The sequence below is a fragment of the Petaurus breviceps genome, unplaced genomic scaffold, assembly GCF_028583685.1.
Source record: "Petaurus breviceps papuanus isolate PSGF00001 unplaced genomic scaffold, PetGlider_PUasm1.0 90895, whole genome shotgun sequence".
In the NCBI taxonomy this organism is placed as follows: domain Eukaryota; kingdom Metazoa; phylum Chordata; class Mammalia; order Diprotodontia; family Petauridae; genus Petaurus; species Petaurus breviceps.
Genome location: NW_027187372.1, coordinates 36,793,294 through 36,815,537, shown reverse-complemented (window position 1 = coordinate 36,815,537; position 22,244 = coordinate 36,793,294). Strand labels below are relative to the sequence as shown.

General features: G+C 42.6%; 1 protein-coding gene across 2 annotated transcripts; it reads left to right on the top strand.

Annotated features, from left to right (window-relative positions):
- Nucleotides 1-518: 518 nt before the first annotated feature.
- On the top strand, nt 519-21,730 carry IRF6 (interferon regulatory factor 6). 2 transcript variants are annotated; one of them, XM_069074775.1, is made up of 9 exons: nt 525-669; nt 3,194-3,264; nt 6,361-6,537; nt 12,082-12,286; nt 14,508-14,633; nt 16,756-16,917; nt 18,842-19,231; nt 20,173-20,291; nt 21,310-21,730. In XM_069074775.1, exons 3-9 carry the CDS (start codon nt 6,364-6,366, stop codon nt 21,532-21,534), a joined length of 1,401 nt encoding a protein of 466 aa, XP_068930876.1. In that variant the 5' UTR covers nt 525-669; nt 3,194-3,264; nt 6,361-6,363; the 3' UTR covers nt 21,535-21,730. The 2 variants fall into 2 exon arrangements, with proteins under 2 accessions (XP_068930875.1, XP_068930876.1); XM_069074774.1 differs by lacking the exon at nt 3,194-3,264 and having other exon boundaries at nt 519-669.
- The last annotated feature ends 514 nt before the right edge of the window (nt 21,731-22,244 follow it).

Genomic DNA, 22,244 nt, shown 5'->3' with positions numbered 1-22,244 from the left:
CAGCGTTACTAGTTGCCACACCTTCTGTCCCAAAGTTAATGACCATTTCCTCCGGCGTCCTCACCCCGTGGGCTTATCCCCATAGACTGAGTTCGAAACACAGCAGTTGGGGTTGTGTCCGAAATGAAAAGTACCTCGAGCGTAGTCAGAGTGAGCCGGGAAGTTTTAAATTGCAGATTTTGATTTGAGGTGGCCCAAAGGGGCTGGACCCTGGGGCCCTGCCCCTCCCAAAGATTTAAAATACTTGCTCATTGAGTCGGTCTTAAATACCAACGAGTAACCGTCGAACTTTAGGGAACAGGCCTAGGTAAGACTTCGTGGACCCTTCACGTTCCAAGACCACCAGCCCGTGGTTCAAAGGAGCGGACCCCAAGTCTGGGACTTTCCTCCGCCCCGGGCGGATCGGAGCGGGAGGGAGGGGAAAGGACCGCGGTGGAACGCGAAGTATCACATTCCTGGCGGCGTAGCCAATCCCAGTGCCCGGGGGCGGGGCCTGGGCCACCGGGCCGCGGGGAGGGGGCGGGGAGAGACTGCGGCGGTGACGTGAGCTCCGCGCACCTGGGCTGGGCAGGTAAGGGCTGGTGTAGGACTGGGAGCGGAACCTGGAGTCCCCGCCCGGACAGAGCCAGCCACCAGTCTCCTCGGTCGGCCAGAGCGCAGAGGTGGCGGGTGAGCGTAACTGAATTCTGTTTGGGGGGCTAGTCAGTTCTTGGAGTTGATCAGAGGAGGAACTGGGACGTCTGCTTCGGGGGCACTAGGTTGAGGAAAGAGGGAAACACCGGCCCCTCCAGGAGCCGGTTGAGTGCAGTGGGGTGGGGGTGGGGTGCACAAACTTGCGGCGGGGGACTAGTTTGGAAGTAAGTGTTGACTTCTAGCGCCAAGAGCTCACTCTTGTAGTCCAGGCAGAAGTGGGCTGGTTCCAGAGCTAGGGAGGGAGCCATCTCTCTCCTAGCTGAAATGGGGTATGCCCTCCCTCCCACTGCCGGGCCCGTCACCTGGTACAGCCACTGGGCTCTCTCTGGCACTCGCTGCAACGCTACCCTCCTTCTGGGGAGGGGGTTTCCCAAGCTGCTCCTCCCAGATCTTGGTATGCTGGGAATATGGGGGTTAGGGGGGAAAGAGGTCCACTGACAGGTTATTTCCCTTTCTGTTGTTTTGACATTCCCTGGTCCCTTGCCTTGGGCCTGGGAAACACCCACAGACAGGCTCCAGTGGCCAAACCAGGTGCCACAGAGGGAGAGGCTGAGTTGGCCGGGTGTGGTGCCCTTTTTTTTTTTTTTAGGGGAGTGGGGGATTGGGAGGGGGAGGTGTGGCACTCTTCTTTACTTATACCGGGAAAGAGTTGAGAAGTGAGGAGGGAACATCAGGATCCAAGAAGACTCAATCCATCAATAAACATTTATTGCCCCAGAGTATACTAAGAGATGGGGATACAAAAAGAGGCAAAAGACAATCCCTGCCCTCAAGGAACTTACAATCTAATAGGGCAGACAACATGCAAACATATATATATATGTGTGTGTACATATAATACACACATATATTCCTATCTACAAGCTAGAGAGGAGACCCTGGAATGAAGAGGGAGAAGGTTTCCTGTAGAAGGTGGGATTTTATTTGGGGCTTAAAGGAAGGTCAATAGTCAGAATTGAGGAGGTAGAGTGTTCCAGGTATGAGGGACAACCAGAGGAAAATGCATGGGGTTGAGAGATGATTTTTTGTGGGGCAGGCAGGAGGAGACCAGTGTCTGGATCAAAGACTATTGTGCTGGGGAGTAAAGTGTAAGAAAAGTGGAAAGATAGGTTATAAAGGGCTTTGAATACCAAACAGAACATTTTGTATTTGCTCTTGAGGCAATAGGAAGCCATTGGAGTTTATTGAGTTGGGGGTGTGTGATATGATTGGAGCTTTGCTATAGGAATATCACTTTTAATGGCAGAATGGAAAATGAATTGGAGTGGGAAGAGACTTGAGGCCTGAAGATCCACCAGCAGACTGCTGGAGTAATCAGGGCAGGAGGTGATGAGGGCTTATTACAATCTGAGGGGTGGCAATATCAGAGGACAGAAAGGTAGTGTACTTACTGTTATCTGCCTCTGGTGAAGAAGGGAATAAATTCCCTGCCCCCCCTCCTGTCCTGTGCCTTTGTGAAGAAGAGGTGTACATGGTACATGCTAGAGGACCTACCACTGGATGATTTTCCCCCATCCCCTCCATACCTTCTGGTCTCACCCCTGCAGCTGGTAAGTTCAGCCAGAGCTGTGTGGTTTTGGAGTCCAAGGCTTACTTTGGGGAAGGGTTAGAGGGCAGAATTGAACAAAGTGAAGTAATGACCTTGTGAATCAGTATAGGAACAAGAGATCTCCCTACTGGACCCCAGATAAACAGGACAGATAAATAAATTTTATACAGAGAAAAATCTGTCTTTATCCAGGCAATTTCTTTCAATTCTCTGTGGAGACTTGGTCTTAGGAGCAGCTTCTCTAAGAACTAGTCTTGATGGAGGTGGAGGAGGTTTTGTGAAATGGGTATGTAGAAATTCTGATAGTTGTATAGGCAGTGTTGAAGAGAAGCCTGGCTGGAGTGGTAAAATGGATGCCTTTGGGTGCCTTCTTAGGGGGTATCTCTTTGCATGTGTGTGTGGGGGGATTACAGAGAATACTGGAATGTATAAGGACCTGGGTTCAAATTCCAGCATTGTCATTTACCATCTGAGTGACCTGAGCCTCAGTTTCCTTATCTATAAAAGAAGGGGATTAAACTAGGTGACCTCTAAGGTTTATTCCAGCTCAGAATCTGTCATAGTGCTATGGTTTCTTAAGTTGATTTTAAATGCCTGATGTTGAAGGAGTAAGACCTATATTTCAGCAGCAGGAGATACTAAGGTCCAGGGCTCATCTGATCTGGAATAGGTAACTCTACCCAGGCTTTAGAATAGGGGGGCTGAGGTACTTTGGAATTGATTGTTGCACTATAACCTTCTGTGAAGGCTGTGTTTGGATGAGGTATGATCATCTCTTCTCTTAACTTTCCTTTCCCAATATTGGGATCCTTGTGGTTCTCTGTAGACTAGGTCTTATTTATTAAATGACATGGATGTGAAGGTTGAGGAGGAAAGTGATTCAGGAAGAGAGAGGGGTTTGTTTTAGCTTGTTTACCCCTGAATTTCTCCCATGTCCATTTCCTCTTGTAGTAGCTGTGGTCCTTATTTGAAGTGTCCTGCGTTTGGCTGATGCAGGAAATTTATGCAGCTTCCTGGAAGAGGTAGGCTATTTGGGGTGGGTGTGCTTTGGGGGGAGTTGTGAGTCTACACTTAGAGGCTTTGATCTTCAAGGTAGGGAGATATTGGTACAGGCTGTTATCCCAAGAGTAACCTTTGCCATGACCCCTGGAAGGGAGGTTGAGTGTGTATTATCTTCCTTGGTTGAATGCAAGGAACATGGGGCTCCTGATCTTAAGCACTGATCTTCATGGGCAGGTGGTTCCATCTCCCTTTCCCCCTTCAACTCCTCCTTCCCCCCAAACAATATATTGAAGCTTGTTCCCTGGGCCCAATGGCTTTACTTAATGGATTGTAGATTAGTACCTTTTCTTGAAAGTTGATGGTCAGGAGATAGATGCCATGTATATTTCAGGCTCAGAAACAAGGTCTGACAGTATTACAGAAAGAATTGTTGAAAAACTTTCTGTCTTACCCAGCCTGGCCATTTTCCCTATCTGCATCTATGTACAGATAACACAGCTGATTATGAAACAAGACTATTTCCATACCTTGTGGAAATTTATGTTTTTGGAGTCCTTAAAAGCAGTGCATTCGAAGTCTGAAGACTTGGGTTTGAGTTGGCTCAGCTACTTACTCCTTGAGTGATCTTAACCTCTCTTGTTTTCCCCTCAGTTTTCTCGTCTGAAAACTGAGTAGGTTGGACTACGTCATTGGTCCCTTCTGCTTCTAAATCTTGTGAATCTCCTAGTCTAACCATTTCTCCCTCCTCACCCTTCTGCCCATACCCCCAAACCCAAAACCAGGATTTTACTGGGGAAAGGGACACTTGGGATTTAAATGCTTGTCTTACTCCCTTAAGTTAAGGCTTTGAGTTATCCTATCACTCATTCAAAAGGTTCCAGTTACAAAGATCTTGGTAACTGGGTCAGAAGGTTCATAATGAGTACTGGCACTGTTCTGCCTGGCGCCTGTTTTTTAAAGTGACCATAATGGCCGAATTGGACTAGTTTCCTCTGGGTATTAAGGAGTCTGGCATAGGGGAAAGGAGTTGGTAGTAGGGTCTGGGACCCTACTGGTCTTGTTTTGTGCTGAGTTCCCCTTGAGTGGGTGCCTCAAGTGCTGAGTCAGCCAGTATGGTTTCTGACTGATTCAGGGAATCTTTCTGGGTGTGAGGGTGACTACTCCTTTTCCTCCCCCATCTCCTCCTCCTCTTCCTGGGCCTATTGTGTGCAGAACCACTAGAAGAGATGCTAGGAGGTTCAGTGGAGACTCTGCTGAACCTGGAGTCCGAAGATGGTTTTGCCAAAGACATTTTTAATGTCTTTTGTTTTTACAACATGTTTGTTTCTGACTATATTCTTCCTTATCTCCTTTCTCCATTGAGTCATCTCTTGTAACAAAAATATAAAGAGAAAGGGGCCCAACTGCAAGGAAGGAAGGAAGGAAGGAAGGAAGGAAGGGAGGGAAAGAAGGGAAAGAAAGGAAAGAAAGAAAAAGGGGGAGAGAAACAGTTCAGCAAAACCAGCCAGTACATATAATATGTCTGACAGTATGCACAATATTCCACACTGGGCTAGTCATTCAACTTCTGTGATTGTTCCTCCTCTGGAAAATGAGTTAAAATCCATGATTTTATACTTAAGTTAAAATTTTGACCCCTACAGTCCTGCAATAATACAAAAACAACAATAATCCATCAAAAATTATTCTAACTGTGCTTTTTCTTCTGTGGCCATCTGACTCAGACCTGTTTCCTGTTGTTGACTCTGGTTGTCCTGTTGTTATGTATCATGCCAATAAATTTTTTTAAGAATCGATTGTAGACTTTACCCTGGCTAGCAACTGCAGCTCAGATGGTTTCAGTTCTCTGGATGCTGTGAGTCTACCTATATAGGCCTACCTTGGTTAGGAACGTGTGGGATGACTCAGTGTGTGAATGACTTTTGCTAGTAGTCTGGGGTCTGCAAATGTGATATTTAATGGTTGCTGTTCTTTGCCTTTCTCACAACTGGTAGACAAAAGAACTGGGTTTTTATCTGCTTTCCAGCTTTCCAATATTTTTCCTCTGTTGGGGGAATGGATCTTCCATAGTGGTTGTGCATGAATCATAATGGTCCTGTTACTGTGACTTTTTTCTCAGGACAGATATGGTCTTGGGAAATATAAGTTACAGACTTGGAGTCAGGGGAGACTTGGATTTGCATATAGTTGATTTAGTTTTTGTTTTTGCATCTTCAGAGCCTAACTGTGCTTGACATGTAGTAGGCCCTTAAAAATGCTTGTTGAATTGAATTAAACTGGCATTAGTTAGTTGACCTCCTGCAAAATCATTTAATCTTAGTTTCCTTCATCTGTAAATTGAAGGCAATAATATTTGTACTCTTTATTTTCCGGGATTATTGTAAGGCTCAAATGAGATAATGTATGGAAAGTGCTTTGTAAACTTTAAAACGCTATGTAAATGTCAGCTATTATTATTACTGGCATGGTATTCTTAGGCAACTAAGATGAAGAGAACCAGCCTGTAGGCCTGGGACTGCTGAATTTCTATGAGCACATTGAATACTAAATTTAATGTGAGGACTTTGGAAGCTGATGTTCTGTCCAGTTCTTTCTCTTTCCATCCTCACCTGCTTTGGCCTACTTATTTTCTTAAATGTTTCTTTTTCTTTTAGTTTTCTTGCCAAAATGTAGGCTGTTGTCCTTTCTACTTCTTTTTTCCCCTACCCCTTGTTTCTAAAACCTTTCTTTCCTCTGTTCTGAGGTGAGATTGTCAAGCAGCAGTCTCCCTACCACTTGTAGGTGCTTCAGGAAGGCCTTCTGTGTTCCAGCAGGGATGACATCACCTTTTATTTTTCTGTGGCAGGATTTAAATAGAAGCAGAAATGTGATCTGCTTGCATGATAAGTCTGATTTGGCTAGCACATGAAGTATAAATGGCTTTGGAATAAGAATCAAAAGAGCCTTTTAACCTCTTTTCTTTCCCACCTGGCATGGTTTATTCCCATATTTGGTTTCTGTACTTTAATCTGATGAAACTGCAGCTCTATCTATCATGAGTGAATAGTAGCTGGGACCGGCTCCCAGTGACTGGCCTAATTCTCATGGTTTGTTTTTTTCCCTCTACCTCAAACCAGATCATGGCTCTCCAACCCCGAAGAGTTCGGCTGAAGCCCTGGCTGGTGGCCCAAGTGGATAGTGGCATGTACCCTGGGCTTGTCTGGCTACACAGGGAATCTAAGCGCTTCCAGATTCCCTGGAAACATGCAACTCGACATAGCCCTCAACATGAGGAGGAGAATACAATCTTTAAGGTAAAAACATTGAAAACCCTTTGGACTTTTCTACATCTTTCATTTTGCCATCAAGTCTGCCCTAAAATAAAAACTTCTTCTTATGAAAATATACCTGTGTGTATGTATTATGCCCAACATTAACAGGCACAAGATAATACCAGAAGGTTGAATGTGTGTCTATGTAGCCAAAGTTGGTTATTAATTCTCAATGATCAGAAGTAGCCACATCTCATCACCAAAAAAAGGGGTCGAGATCTATCTAGATTGATGGGATAGGCTTGACTTGTTTCTGAATGACTTAGGATAACATGGACCCACAGGAAACAGTCCTATCTGTAAGAAACTCAAATATTCTTTTTTAACTACTCTCCCATTGACTCCAAACCTTTGGGTTTGAAACTAGGAGAGTTTTTTTTTTTTTAAAGCATTGGTGTTGATACTTGCCAGATCAATTGCTAAATAAACCCACCTTTTCGTCTGTCTTCCACTGAGTTTGCCTATGATTAGGTTTTTTAACATTAGGTCAGATAGCTTTTAGAGAAATACTATAAAGTTGGGAATATACCTTGGCTTTTCTATTCACTGTATCCTGAGGTGGAGTAGGGTTAAAAGTAAGCAGAAATGTATGGTGCTACCTTCTATTTAAAGGCAACCTATTTAAAGTCAGAGCTACATTGGGACCCCTAAAATGGGTTCTTTAGATTTCTGTGAAAGTTGTGTTAGGGGAAAGGTATTCTCGGTATAGGAAAGAATAGTCTGAGGGTAAAAGGCAGTGTGGTGGATAGAGAGCTTGCCAGAAAGACCTGAATTTGACCCATAATAACTGTGTGACTCGGGGCAAGGCATTTAACTTCTTTGTTGCATTTATAAAGTTCCCTATGCAGATGAAATTATAGAACTATTAAACCCTTTCTCTTCCCATCCCCTCCCCCGCCCCCACCATAAGATCTCATAAGGCCTAAGAATATATACTAAGGAAAACCAACCTGATTTAAAAAAAATAATAAACTGAGTCAACCTGGCTCAGTCTAGCTAGATCAGAGTGAAAATGAGGAGAGAAGACAAAAATGAGGCTGTAGGTTATTGGAGGGAAAGGTGTTGACACAGTGGAGAATATCTTTGTTAATTCATCTGTTAAATAGTGATGTGCAGGTGATAATGCATAGCTTTATGTATGAGATCTTATTATAGTTGGCTCTGAAGAGGAAGTATGACTTTTTTATAATGTGCTTCCCCACTCCCCCCATCCCACACTCCTGACTTCATTCCAGCTACATTTTTTCTCTCTCTGTAGATTTGTTCCATAACTGGGTTGTTTTCTGAATGTCGGGCCATGGGTAGGGATTGGGGAGGAAGGGACTGATTTTGAGGAGGCTCATACAGTGAATGATCTCTCTTTGTCAGGACTTAGCCTTTTTTTGTGTGCTAGGTGGTAGAAGGGAGGACCTTTCTACCAGGTTTGTCTTCATGTACCTCTACACACTATGTGGGGGAAATTTAGGGAGAAGCATATAGCAGGATGATACTTGTCTTTTGGAATGGCTTCTTTCTTCAGGGTACCAGATTCCATGAACATTTGGAAGGCTGTAATTGTGTCTCTGGTTTCAGCTCTTAGGAGTAGAATAAGTTATGAGATACCATTGAGTCCAGGAGGAGTGAGACTTTGGATTTATTTATGGGAGATGTCCTTGGCATCCTATGTCCAAATTGCCCCATCTCCATTACATGCATGAAAAGTTCCTTGATTTTGTTGGTGTGGGTGTTCTCTTTACTAATCAAGATTACCACTCATCCATACTTTAGTCTTCATTTCTTAATACTTTTAGTGGACTGTCTTCAGGCGTTTCTGTGGTTCCTCCATATCATCTGCTGCTGGTCAACCCTTTCTAACTTAGCTAGGCTGGTCTTCTGATGATAAGTTAACAGTATGTCACTAGGGCCATATTCATAATCTTTCTAGCTTGGTTTGGACCTGCCAGAGCTTGCCCTCTACTCTGTTGACACAGCCTTTGAGAACCTAGAGTCAGGAAAAGGAATTGGAGTAGGAAATGAATGATCACTCACCTCTCTTATCTTCTATTTCTCTCATTCCTGCTAGTTTTGAGGAGTAAAGATGCTTCTTCATTTTATGCACAGAAAATTGAGGCCATTCCAAAGGCAAGTTGAGGGCTTCTATCCTAAATATTCTGACCATTTTAGGGTCATAGTCTCGGAGCTGGAAGGAACTTTTGAGGTTGTCTTGTCCAACCTCCACATTTACAGATGGGGAAACTGAAAGCTTAAGAGGTGAAGTGACTTGTATGGTACTGGTTCTGCTAGATTTATATTTCTTCCTATATGCCTGCTGACTTGGATCCTTGGAGGCTCTGGAGCATTATGGCAGTGGTAGCTGTGAACATGGATATGGGAAGAAAAGGGTCAGGACACTGGATATGAACAAGAAGGCTGGTGCTGAGTTTCTGGGGTTAGTGTCTGGCAGCTCCCTATAAAGGATACAAGCCACCCACTGAAATTCCTACAACCTGTGCCAAAATCTGCCGAGTTTTGGACAGCATTCTGTAGTGGTCAGGATAGGAGTTGGGATTAGAGATAAAACAAGTAGCGATGTGGGGACCCTGGGAAAAGTGGTACTTCCTCTGACCAACTTGCCCATTTCACATTTCCCACTGAGTCATAGGAGTCAGGCATCTACAGAGGCTTAGGAAAATGTGGAAATAGAGAACAGGAAGCAGATTCCTCCAACTCTCTTTCATGGCAGAGGAGAATGGAGCAATTTGACAGGCTGGTAGAGCTTACAGCACATCTGAATTTAGAAGGTGGTACCTGAATGTAGAATGAGGAGATAGTCTGAAACCTCAGGCAGAGGTGTTAGATGTCTTTGTAGGGTTTCAATTTAATTTTTAAAAATTTAAAAAAAGTCTTATTTTCTTTCCCTTCTACCTGTTCCTCCTTAAAACAAAGAAGAAAAATAAAATCTTTAAAAAAAATGCAGTAAAGCAAAAAAAAAAAATTCCTGCATTGCCCATGTCCAAATATAGACATACACACATGTTTGTATACACACATATTTAATATTATAAATATATAATATATTATGCATAAATATATCTACATATATATATGTAGATATATTTGTGTGTGGGTATCTATCTGTCTGTCTATACCCTAACTCCAACACCTGTTAGGAGTTGGGTAACATGATTCATCACGGATACTCTAAAATTAATAATAATAGCTACCATTTATATAATGCCTGCTACGTGCCAGGAACTGTACTAAAGGTTTTACATATATTAGCTTATTTATTCCTCATAACAACCCTAAGAGATAGGTGTTATTATTATCATCCCTATTTTACAGGTGAGGAAACTGAGGTAAACAGGTCAGATGACTTGCCCAGGATCACACAGCTAAGAAATATCTGAGGGCAAATTTGAACTTGGGTCTAACTGACTCTGGGCCCAGCACTCTATCCACTGCACCATCCTGCCTGGAATTGTAGTTAATCATTTTGTTGATCAGAGTTCTTAATTCATTCAGTGTTGTTGTCTTTACAATATTGTGGTTATTATTTAAATTGTTTTCTTGGTGTTGCTCTCTTCACTCAGTATCAGTTTCTTTAACTCTTCCTAGATTTCTCCCTTCATCATTTCTTTTTCTTTTTTTCTATTGTTTTGCATTTTGGAGGAGGAAGGCAGGGCAATTGGGGTTAAGTGACTTCCCCAGGGTCACATGGCTAGTAAGTGTTAAGTGTCTGAGGCTAGATTTGAACTCAGGTCCTTTTGACTCCAGGACCGGTGCTCTGTTCACTGTGCCACCTAGCCACTCCTCTTCATCATTTCTTATAGCACAATGATATTCTATTGCATTCCTCTTTGTTCACCTATTCCTAATTGATAAAGAAGATGCTTAGATTATCTTGCTGGGTGTTAGACATGTGGATTAGGGTGACTGAGTATCTCTTTTCCTTTCCTCTCCCCGTCTTTAAGAATATAACAGAGGACCATTATTCTGGACCAGAAAAGAGGCAGACATTTCTAAACTAGGGCGTAGAACTAGATGATCCTGTTCATATCCAATCTTACTCTTCTTTTCCCATATCCATGTCTGCAGCTGCAACTGCCATCCCCTGCCTCCAGAACCTCCATGGATCCAAGTCAGTAGGCACACAGAAGTAAATATTAATATAGCAGAAGCAGTACCACTCTGCTAGCATGAACCTCATGTTTTGATTGTCTTTTCCATAATACAGTGTTTTTGTTGAATGATTAATTCTTTTGAATCTGACCAAAAATGGAATATCCCTGGAGAAAACTTGAGGTTTTGGTAATGGGGAGAGAAGGGACATGTTAAGGAAAAAGTAAATATACTAGCTAGTATAGCAGAAGGAATCTTGGTTCCCATCTCTGTTTCTTCTTGGCTTGGTCTGTGACTGGAGATGATAGAATTCTGTTCTGGAGGACTCTCTGTCTTTCCCTTTCCTAGACTGCCAGCAAAATGTGCTTGGAATATTCATAATCAAATACATATTGTGAAGGGCTCACTGAGCCTTCTCAAAGGAAGCTTGGAGGGAAGCTCCAAGACTTTGGAGCAGATAGGATTGCTATAAGATGATCATCAGGCAACAAACATGTATTTTTGGGTAGGGGTGTGTGTGTGTGTGTACATATACATATACTATACATATAAAAATCTTCTTTGCTATGATTTTAATTTTTTAAAAAACTAACAATGATTTGTTTTTTGTTCTTCTTACCCCTGTGCCCATTATAAAAAAAAAACAGAGAAAAACAGAAGCCTTGTAACAAATATGCCTAATCAAACAAAACAAATACCCACATTGGTCATGTCTAAAAATTCAACCAGTATTTATTAAGCTCCTGATAAGTACCAGGCATTGTGTTGACACTGGTGATAAAAGGTCACATGACCTCAAGGAGCTTATGTGCCAAAGTCTTGGACCAGATCATTGGCTCATAGATCTAGAGCTTGAAAGAACCTCAGGCCATTTGCTCCAACTCGTTCAATTTATGGGTGAAAGGATAGGAAACTGGGAACCAGAGCAAGACAGATCTTTGATTCATGACCCTTAGGAGTAGGACCCAGGAGTGGGTGGCTAAGCACTAGAATCCCAGGGAATAGGTTTGTTTCCTCACTTCCTGAAGGTGTTTAGTCTTTGGCCACTTGCTTATGACAGCCCTTTATTTACCTTGTGGGACTGAAAAGCAAAGAGAGTGGAGCAATAAAAACATAGGACTAGTTCATCTGCCAACTTTTTTTTTTCTCCTCTTAATTTGAACCCAAGGCTAAAAGAGGGCAGCACCAGAGCACTAGGGTCTATTTATTACTTTTAATGGGATTGTATTTGTCCATGCCCTCTGTTCTCATAGGCCCCAGGATGGTACAAACTGTAAGGCTTGCCACTGCAGCTTTGGCTTCTATGGCTGTGATGGTGGGGAAGAGGGAGGGCAGTTTGGGTGAGTGTGCTAGTGGGAGACAGTCTTTCAGATAGTTCTGGACAGCAGTATGGTCTCACTGCTGTTTTTGTTCTGCCTCCACCAGGCCTGGGCTGTGGAAACCGGGAAATACCAGGAAGGAGTTGATGACCCCGACCCCGCCAAGTGGAAGGCCCAACTCCGATGTGCGCTGAACAAGAGTCGGGAGTTCAACTTGATGTATGATGGCACCAAGGAGGTGCCCATGAACCCAGTGAAGATATATGAAGTCTGTGATATCCCCCAGGCCCAGGGTTCAATTATTAACCCAGGTGAGGTCCTAGTTGCCTTGGGAGAAGGTGGGCAGCATGCCAGAGACTGGAAGGGACTCTTAAAGTGATAGTAGCTCTTAAAACAGTCTCATTTATAATGTCTAAAGAGCGTTCAAGTACTAAATCATTTTTTTCCTTGGATGGACTCAGAAAAAAAAAAGAAACAAATGGTCACTACTCTAGGTGATTGAAGGTGGGAGGGGTGGGGCAGAAAGATATTGTATTTGTCTAAACAGAGGCATTCCTCCAATTTAAATGAGATCTTGTAAAGAGAAAAATATCTAGATCTGAAAAATTACACAGATTACAGGTTGCCTTTATGTTTAATGGAAGCTAAATTGAAGATGGGGTGGGGAAATATGTGACTTCTATTCAGTCAGTCAGGAAACATTTATTAAGTAGAAGAAGACAGTCCCTGCCCTCAAGGAGCTCACAGCTTAATGGGTGAAGATGATATGTCAACAATTATGTACAAACAAACTATATTCAGAATAAATTGGAGGGTAATCAATAGAGGATGGGGCCAGAAATAAGGGGGCTCAGGAAAGGCCTTCTCTAGGTGGTGGAATAAATATGGCAATTCAAAGAGACAAGTTCAGGAGATCCTTTAACAGATTGTACCTGGGATTTGAAGGAAGCCAGGAGATAGGAATGAGGAGGAAAAGCATTCCAGGCATGAGGAATAGTCAGAGAAAATGCCCAGAGTTGGGAGATGAGATGTCTTGTATGAAAAACAGCGATGGGGCCAGAATAAGTGGATGAGAGAGACAGACAGACAGAGAGAAGGGTATAAAGAGGAAGACTAGAAGGTAGGGGGTTGAGGGGAAGTTATAAAAGGCTTTAAATACCAAACAGAAGATTTATATTTGATCCTAGAGATGGTAGGAAGCCACTGGACTTTATTGATTAGGGGAGTGACATAGAACCGTGCTTAAGGAAGATTGTGTTGATGGGAGGATGGACTGGAATGGGGAGAGACTTGTAGCAGGCAGACCCACTGGAAGGCTGTTGGAATACTCCAGGCATGAGGTGATGAGGGTCTGCAGCAGGTTGGTGGGAGGGTCTAAGGAGAGAATGGGGATGTTTGTGAGAGGTGGTAGGAAGGTAAAAACGACAGGCCTTGGCAACAGATTAGACATGAGGGATGAGAGAGGGTGATTAGTGGGTGATGCACCTAGATTTTGAGCTTGGGTAACTAAGAGCATGGTGGTACCTTCAATGGTAACTTTCAGACCAGAATGTTAGATTATTGTTCAGGCTATCTTTAATCCTTCATATAATGGAAAGCATAACATTCTGCTATGTAAATACTCTCAGCAAGGACCAAGGTCTCTGAACCAAATTTAATTTCCATGGTACTCCTAAATGCCTCATGTTGTCTTTATCATCTAATACTTAGAAAGTGCTCCCAGGTACAGAAACAGTGCTAAGCATATAGAAATGCAGTATCTCAAAAGCTTATTTTTGAGGGGATGGGATAAAGGAGAGGGAGGTCCTTAAGTTGAGAGCTAAACCGGGTAGCACAGTGGATTTGGAGTGAGTAAAACCTGGCTTCTGATCTGGCCTTAGACACTCGCTGTGCGACCCAGGGCAGCCTCTCTCTCTGTCTCAGATAATGATAGCACCTCCCTTGCAGGGTTGTTGTGAGGATTAAATGAAATAATATCTGTCAAGCACAGTGCTTGGCACATAGTAAATGCTTAATAAATGTTGCCCTTTAGGTAAGAAAGTTACAGCTATTGAACAGTGGGAAGAGGGCTAAAGTGGGAATTAGGGACTTTCTGATATGGTGTGATAATTGCACACCATATTAGGGGGAGGGGTCAAGGAGATTTTAGAGCTAGAAAGGACTTAGAGGTCATCTAATGCAACTCAGTCATTATATAAATGGTAAACTGGGGTGCAGAGAGGCTAAATGATTGCTAGATCTGCATAGGCAGTGACAGAGATGGGATTTGAACTCAGGTGTTCTTGACTATAAGTTCAGCACTTTCTCCATTATACCAGGATGACTCGCAGCTCTTTAGTCAGAATAAAGGGGGAACAAAGAGAAGGTTGTTTACAGACTTAACTTGGCTTGAAGTTTTACCCCAAAAACCAAAGTCTGTGCTGTCTGCCCCTAGGTTGGAGCAGGTCATGATGAGAAGTGAATTAAACATAGAGACAAAAATGTTATCTGAGCTTCTAACCCTTAAGGTTTGTGTGTTTATTCCTTGGATAGGGTCTACAGGGTCTGCTCCATGGGATGAGAAGGATAATGAACTAGACGAGGAAGAGGAAGATGAGCTAGATCAATCTCAACCCCACATCCCCATCCAGGATGCCTTCCCTTTCCTGAACATCAATGGTAAGTGATGGGGGCAGTCAGAGGATGCAAGAGGCTGTGCTTCTTTTCCAATGAAGCCCCATCCATCTACAGGAGGAGCATTGATATTCATTACTGTCTTTGGGGCTCTTCGTGCTCCCTGCCTGGTTCCTACCTTGAAGGACTCTTATCAGGAAACTACTTTGCAAACCTTAAAATGCTGTATAAATGTGAGGTTTAAAAAAAATATTATTGATGCCAAATTAAAATTATTTTTAATATTACTACTTGAGTATAAAACATACCTGAAGTAGCACCAGGGCATTGTTTTGTACCCAGTTGAGGAAGTTGGGTGTTTGTTTCCAAATGCCTTTTTCACAGACTTGGACAAGTCCAACTAGAATTTTCTTTTGCTTCATACTTGACTCTTCCATTTTCTTCCCTTCGTATGGTCTATTTCTGTGCCTTAGAAATAGCAATAGGCTTCCATAGCTGACATCAATGATTTTAGATGTTTGAATATGATAGACTTTTCTCTTCCCTTACTATCCCTTTTTAGATTCAGCCTCCTAGATGTAGTTAGTTCAGAAACCAGGTGCAGTGGCATGATGCTAGAGAAGCCGCTGAATCTCCCGTTGTACATTCCTTTGGCTTAGCAAAAACAAGTCTGCTGGACTGAGGCTTTACTCTGCACTGAAATGCTCCTGGCCATATGGAACTGTTTTTTTAAACATAGGTTCCGGTTAAGCAAGTTTTAGCCATCATTTTCTTGTGGCTGTCTTGTGTCCCTCTTGGTCAGATGAGATACCTGAAACCATCTGGAAAACCTGGATTAGGAGAGGAACCTGAAGAGATTGCTCTGAGAAAGGCCAATGGTCCTTTAGGTCAGGGGTTTGTTTACTAAAATTTTCAAAAACTGTATTCCAATATAATTGGTTTTCATTGTGATCCTATGTAGTTTATGTTATATATTTAAAAATACTATTCTGAGAAGAGGTCCATAGGTCTCACCAGACTTTCAAAAGGGTCCATGGCACAAAAAGGTTAAAAACCCCTGCTCTAAGATTATAAATTGCAGACAAGTTGTCTGGCTTTAACAGTGGATGTTCCCCATACTTAGGAAAGGATAGAGTCAAACTTCCCTTCCTTTTTCCCTTTCCTTTTCCCCTCTCTCTGTCTAGATTCTCCCTTTTCTTTTCCAGCTTCTCCATTTCTCTTTTTATACTTTTCAGTCATACAACAAGAATTATTAACTAGTTACTATGTGCTAATCATTGTTCTAGATAAAAGGGCTGTAACTACAAAAATGTTGCTGCCACAAGGAGTTTATAGTCTACTTTATCACTACTGCTACCTTTTCAACCTAGGCAATAGGTAGGATAGATTTTGGGGTTGGTCGCATACCTATGTGTACCAGTTCAGTATTTATCACATGCTACATTCCTATCTAGATCTTGAAAGCTACGCCTCAGGAGATCTGGATTCCCTTTCCAGGACATGGACTGACTCACCATGGATCCTCTTTGGGAATTAGCTTCTTATCTATAAGTTGAATACATTGTTCCCACCATATGTGCACATGCATTTATCAGGGCAACATTGACTTCTGAGATTTCAGAGCTCTAGGGAATTGTGATGGATGGAGGAAGGAAAAGAAATTTCTTCTCTTGGAGAGCAAATATTCTGCCATGGCTAAGAGGAGAAAATGGAATTTGTTGCACTATGTTGATTCGATTCTACTAATTAATTTATTTGAGTTTTTTTTTTATGTGAGCAGACTAGTTAAACTGTGCAAAAATTCTGTTTGGCTGTAAAATTTGAATTTGTTGTTCCCTTCCTCTCCCCAAATCTGTTCTCCATCACTTAGCAGACTCTCCTTGTTTTTCTTCAGCCAGCATATTTAATGTCTCGCTCACAGTTCCATGAAAACCTAAGACCCAGACAGGAGAGAAAGGAGGAACAGAGGAATTCCATTCCTGGTAGACCTGCCCAGTTACCATTAGGCCACGGGCTGGTTCAGGGCTTGCTTTCATGGTTGATTGAGGCTCATAAATGGGTCTAGTGACGAGCTCATTTTACAGTTCTTAGAACCTTGGGCCACATTGTGTGTGTGTGTATGTGTGTGCGCTCTCCCTGTGTGCTCATCCATCTGCCTGTATTCCAGGTTCTCCTATGGCGCCAGCCAGTGTGGGCAACTGCAGCGTGGGCAACTGCAGCCCTGAAGCAGTGTGGCCCAAAACAGAACCCCTGGAAATGGAAGTGCCCCCAGCTCCCATGCAGCATGACTTCTTTAGTTCTCCAGAACTATGGATCAGCTCTCTCCCAAGTAAGTGATCTCTTCTGCTTCTTGTTGGATGGTCATAATTCAAGTGCCTATGAGTGGCCTCCTTTGTAGGCACCTTTTGTAGCTAAATTCTGGGTCTCTTGGCTGGCTGGAGCTTGGATTGGTGAGTCACCAAGGTTCTGTTTACCAGGATAGAGCATGCTGAAGAAATGTCAGGCCATTCTTGCTTACTGACGTGGGTGCTCTCATTGGTCAAAGCCCCAGGTTACTTACCTATCTGGTAGCTCAGGAGGCCTGGGCATGTCTGTGCTAGCTAAAGGATTGGAGGGCAGGGCCCATTCAGAGACAGGGCTATTAATGGCCAGGTACTGGACTCATCACCTAGAGAGGTTATGTTCAAAGATTTGGGAAGATCTATGATCTGCAAGAAAAATCTCATTTTGAATTGGGTCAAGTTTAAATCACCAAATCCTAAATTCTATCACTCCCTTCTCCCCCCACCTCTGTCTTTGTTTTGGGGTCATGTATGGGAAGGAACAACTTATATTCTAAGTAGGGAGAGAATTCAGTTGAGTTCAGAGGGAATTCAGTTTATGCTTCTAATAAACTTGGACTTTGGGGTGGGATGGGAATCTGATTCTAGTATAACTGTATAAGCTATATCCTGGCCTTAGATTACTGATGTGTGGCAGAACAGACAGCTTGTTTATTTTTGGAGTCTGAAGACCTAGGTTTGATTCTGCTTTTCTACATGTGTGATCTCAAGCAAGCTGAATCTCATTGGCTTTTTTTTTTTTCATACACAACCAAAATGCCTTAAATTCTATAGTGGATAAAAAATCAGTGTCTCAGGGTGATTAGGTGGCTCCATGAATAGAGCACCGGCCCTGGAACCTGAGTTCAAATCCGGCCTCAGACACTTAACACAAAACTAGCCATGTGACCTTGGGCAAGTTACTTAACCCTAATTGCCCTCACAAAAAAAAAAAAATCAATGTCTCTATCTCTGTTAGGAATTACTGGGCCAAAGTCCTGCCTCTCTTTCCTCAAACTGTGTGTCCTTGGGAAAATTATTTAGCCTCTCATTACCCTGAGGCAACTCCCTAGGACTGAAAAGCAGGTGCCTACCTGTAGTGGTAGAAGGAGTTTATTTACTGGGAGTTCCCTACAACAATGACATCATAGGTCTAATAAAAAAAATATAGCAGTTAGATGCTCCTGTGTATATGTGAGCATATGCATGCCTGGGCAAATATGTGAGCAATTTGGTGTTCCTTGTTAATTTGTTCTCCGTCGTCTCTCTAATGTGCTTAAAATGGGATAGTGTGAACAAGTGTACATAGACTAACTTCCTCGTCAAAATCTGTGGATTAAAAAACCCCATTAGTATGAGGCAGAGATATCAGGATGGAGCTCCTGGAAGACAAAGTCCAAGCTTTTAGGATCTGAGCCCTGTATAGAGTTGGTATGGGTTAACATGCTTCTTTCTTCAGGACAGTCTTTAAAAATTATTTTAAATATTATTATTTTTCAAGTAACAAGCATTTATTTTTTCCCTTGCTTTCCCACTCCTTACCCCTATTTGAACAATAACAAAAAAAGAAAAATAAAACCCTTGTAGCAAGGGTACCTAATCAAGTTAAACAAACTCCTCCATTGGCCATGTCCAAAATATATATGTCTCATTCTTCATTCTGAGTGGTAGTCTGGTGGCGGGCTTCATCTTTGGTCCTCTGAAATCATTCATTGATCAGATTTCTCGGGCATGATAGCCTTTTTGAAGTGAATTTCCAAGGATAGTTTGGAAAGTTTTTTTGTTTATGGTTCAGAGGAATGGGAAGAAGAAGCTATTGATGAAGCCTGCCTGGGACAGAATCCCTGACCCTGCTGAATTTACATAGTCTCTCTGGCAGTGGGACAGAGCAGCTGGTGGCATTTCCCTAACCATACCTTCTCTGTCTTCCAGTGACTGATTTGGACATTAAATTTCAATACCGTGGGAAGGAGCTGGGGCAGACAACGGTGAGCAACCCTCAGGGCTGCCGACTCTATTATGGTGATCTGGGGCCCATGCCAGACCAGGAGGAGCTTTTTGGTCCTGTCAGCCTGGAGCAGGTGAAGTTCCCTGGACCAGATCAGATCACTAATGAAAAGCAGAAGCTGTTCACCAGCAGGTTGCTGGATGTCATGGACAGGGGACTGATCTTGGAAGTCAGTGGCCATGCCATTTATGCCATCAGATTATGCCAGTGCAAGGTGTACTGGTCTGGGCCATGTGCCCCTTCACTTGTAGCTCCCAACTTGATTGAGCGGCAAAAGAAGGTCAAACTATTCTGCCTGGAAACCTTCCTCAGTGGTGAGTCTCTCTCTCTGAGCAGCCAAAGAGGTACCAGAGATTTCTGTTCCTGAAGCTTCTTCTCTGCTCAGTAATTTGAGAGTGTTGGGATGGGGTGGGGGCAGGAGGGGACACAAAACTTTTGTAAGGAAGCTTGTGAGAATGGAGAAGAACGGAGAATGGAGGGATAAAAGGCAAAGATAAATAGAGAAACTTAAAGATGATAAATTTGTCTTAAATGTCAGAGAGAAGCACAGGTTGTTTGTTAACTCCTAAATCTCACCCCAAGTCAAGTAGCTGGTGGTTCTATGCTTCTATAGAATGGGGGGAGCAAATGGGTTGAGTGGGGGGAGGTTTGTGACCCTGGGATGAATAAGAGAACGAATGTACAGGGGAATGCTGAGCACCCCTTGTGATTTCATTATGATCAGTCCTTCCCTCTTCCTCTAAACTTGTCTCTCCCAAAGGTGAAAAAGGGGCTGAATTCTCTTTCCTTAATTCCATCCAGGTCTAAAAAATGTTAGTGCTTTGTACCCCTACATTGTAAAAGGGGGAGGGAAACCCTCATTCTGATTAATAAAAGTGACTTAGCTGCTCAGGTAACTAAGCTTCCAAATTGTGATTGGGATCTAACTTGTGTCTGGGTTTCCTCTGACATCCTTGAGGGTGCTAGAGAGGGTGGGAGGCTAAAATGACCTCCTTGCCAATAAGCTATCCAAATCAATGATTTATTCCATTCTTAGGAACTTGATCTAGGTGGTAAAAATGAACTGAATGGGCTGGTTTTTGATTCATCTAAGAAAATCTGTTCTCTCTAAACACAAATAGGCAAGTGGGTGATTTAAGGGGACAGTTCTAGAGAAAAGAATGGGAGGTTGGAAGCAGAGTAGATCAATTCAGACCCAAAGCTCCCCTCTCCTTTTCCTTGAGATGCTGAATTTGTTTTATTTCACCTTCTGTAGAACTCATTGCCCGCCAGAAAGGACAAATAGAGAAACAGCCACCTTTTGAGATTTATTTGTGCTTTGGGGAAGAATGGCCTGATGGGAAACCCCGAGAGAGGAAGCTCATTGTGGTCCAGGTGAGGAAAAATGAGTGGCTGCTTTGGTTTGCTTTCTAAACTCTCAGCCTGGGGAGATAATTTGAGTATTCCAGTAAATCTTCTGAATTGGACCTTCCAGGGCACAAAAAGGCCCAGCCATCCTAACTAGTTTAATGCCACTATATAGTAGCAGATTTGGGAACAACTCACCCAACTCTACAGACAGAGGGTCAAACCTTTGGACCACGGGAATCTGAGAGTAAGTCTGCTCAGAACCAGTTTTATAGTCATCAGCACTAAACACAGGCTTGTTAAGACTTAATGAGTTCTGAGCTTGCTCCCTGGGACTTTAGGAGACCTGTTTTAAGGTTTTCTGAATTGTTTTAAGGGACAGGGAATATTGAGGATGATTCCAGAGGATAAGTGGCAGGATTATCCCCCAGGAGTTGATAGGCCATGATATTAATCTGTTTAAAAATTGATTGTACTAATTAGGTACTTGCCTAATTCTGGCCTTTAGCATTATTAAATGGGCTTCTAGAACTGAATGTTTCCTTGAGGTCATTTGCTTCCAGGCACGATGGCACTGAATTAAGCTTAGACAGGCAACAGCATTTCCTCTATCCTGAAGATGACCTGAATAAGGGAGGCCAGCCCTTAGCTAATCTTTACTATTGGAAAAAAGTTCTTCTTCCCTTAAATCCCTCCTACTGGAATTAAAAAAAAAAATTAATAAATTTCTACTTTGTTATGAACTTAAATATTAATGAACAATAGACATGTCAATATAAAGGCTAGAAAAGATCATATATGAAATGGTGTACTCCTCTTGCATAGTTTTTTAAAAGTATACAGCAAATTAAATATAGTAATAACAAACCTGTCCTGCTTGCCACAATACCCTTCCAATTTCTATATGCTGCCTTCTCTGTATTTTTTGTTTCATTAAGGCTCTTTCTTTTCTTGCATTACTGGCACTAATTCTCCCCTTTCCTCCCATTTTCACATTTAAAAGGTCCATTTTCTCAAAAGACATGTTTTTCTGTTTCCTGAGCAGGTGATTCCAGTGGTTGCAAGGATGATCTATGAGATGTTTTCTGGTGATTTCACCCGGTCCTTTGATAGTGGCAGTGTCCGCCTGCAGATCTCAACTCCGGATATCAAAGATAATATTGTTGCCCACTTGAAGCAGCTGTACCGCCTCCTCCAGACCCAGGAAAGCTGGCCTCCCATGAACCCTCCCCCCAACATGCATATGACCCCTGCCCTACCAGCCCAGTGATCTTGGTTGATGCAGCTCTCTTCCCTTTTTCTAAATATTGTACATATGGATATTTTTTATTATTCAGATTTGTTAACTGGCTTTTAACTCTACCCTCCTTTCCATAACAATGTTAATAATTTCTGTATGTTTCTTATTCTGCCTAGCTTTTTAAAAAACTTGATTTTAATTTATATCAAAGATCAGATTGTATAAATTTCCTATTTTTCATTATTGAAAGACCCACTGGAGTTAGTTGTAGTGGCATAATATAAGGGAAAGAATCTAGGATGGGAGTCTGGAAACCTGGTTTCTAGAGTAAGCTTAAGGTATTGACTTGTTAGGTGACTTTTGCCATGCCTCTGTGCCGCTCTGAAAAACTAGGAGATGGATCTCAATCATCTGGTTCCTCCAATTCAAACATTCCATGACTCGGTGACTGAATTCTCCCTTGTAAAAATATCTCAGAACAGAATGCCCTTCCTTACCCCATACTGGTGGTTTAGAACAAAGAATCTTGGATTGGGAGTCATTGAACCAGTGTTTGAATACCTCACTCTGTCACTTAACTGCTTGTGTATGCAATCCAGGGAAGATTCCTTGACCTCTCTGGTTCTCAGTTTCCTCATCCAAAAAGAGAAGGATTTGGACTACATGCCCTCCAAGATCCTCCAATTCTAAACCCGTTTCCCTATATTGCTTTGTCCTTGGACCACCAAAATCGTCTTTCA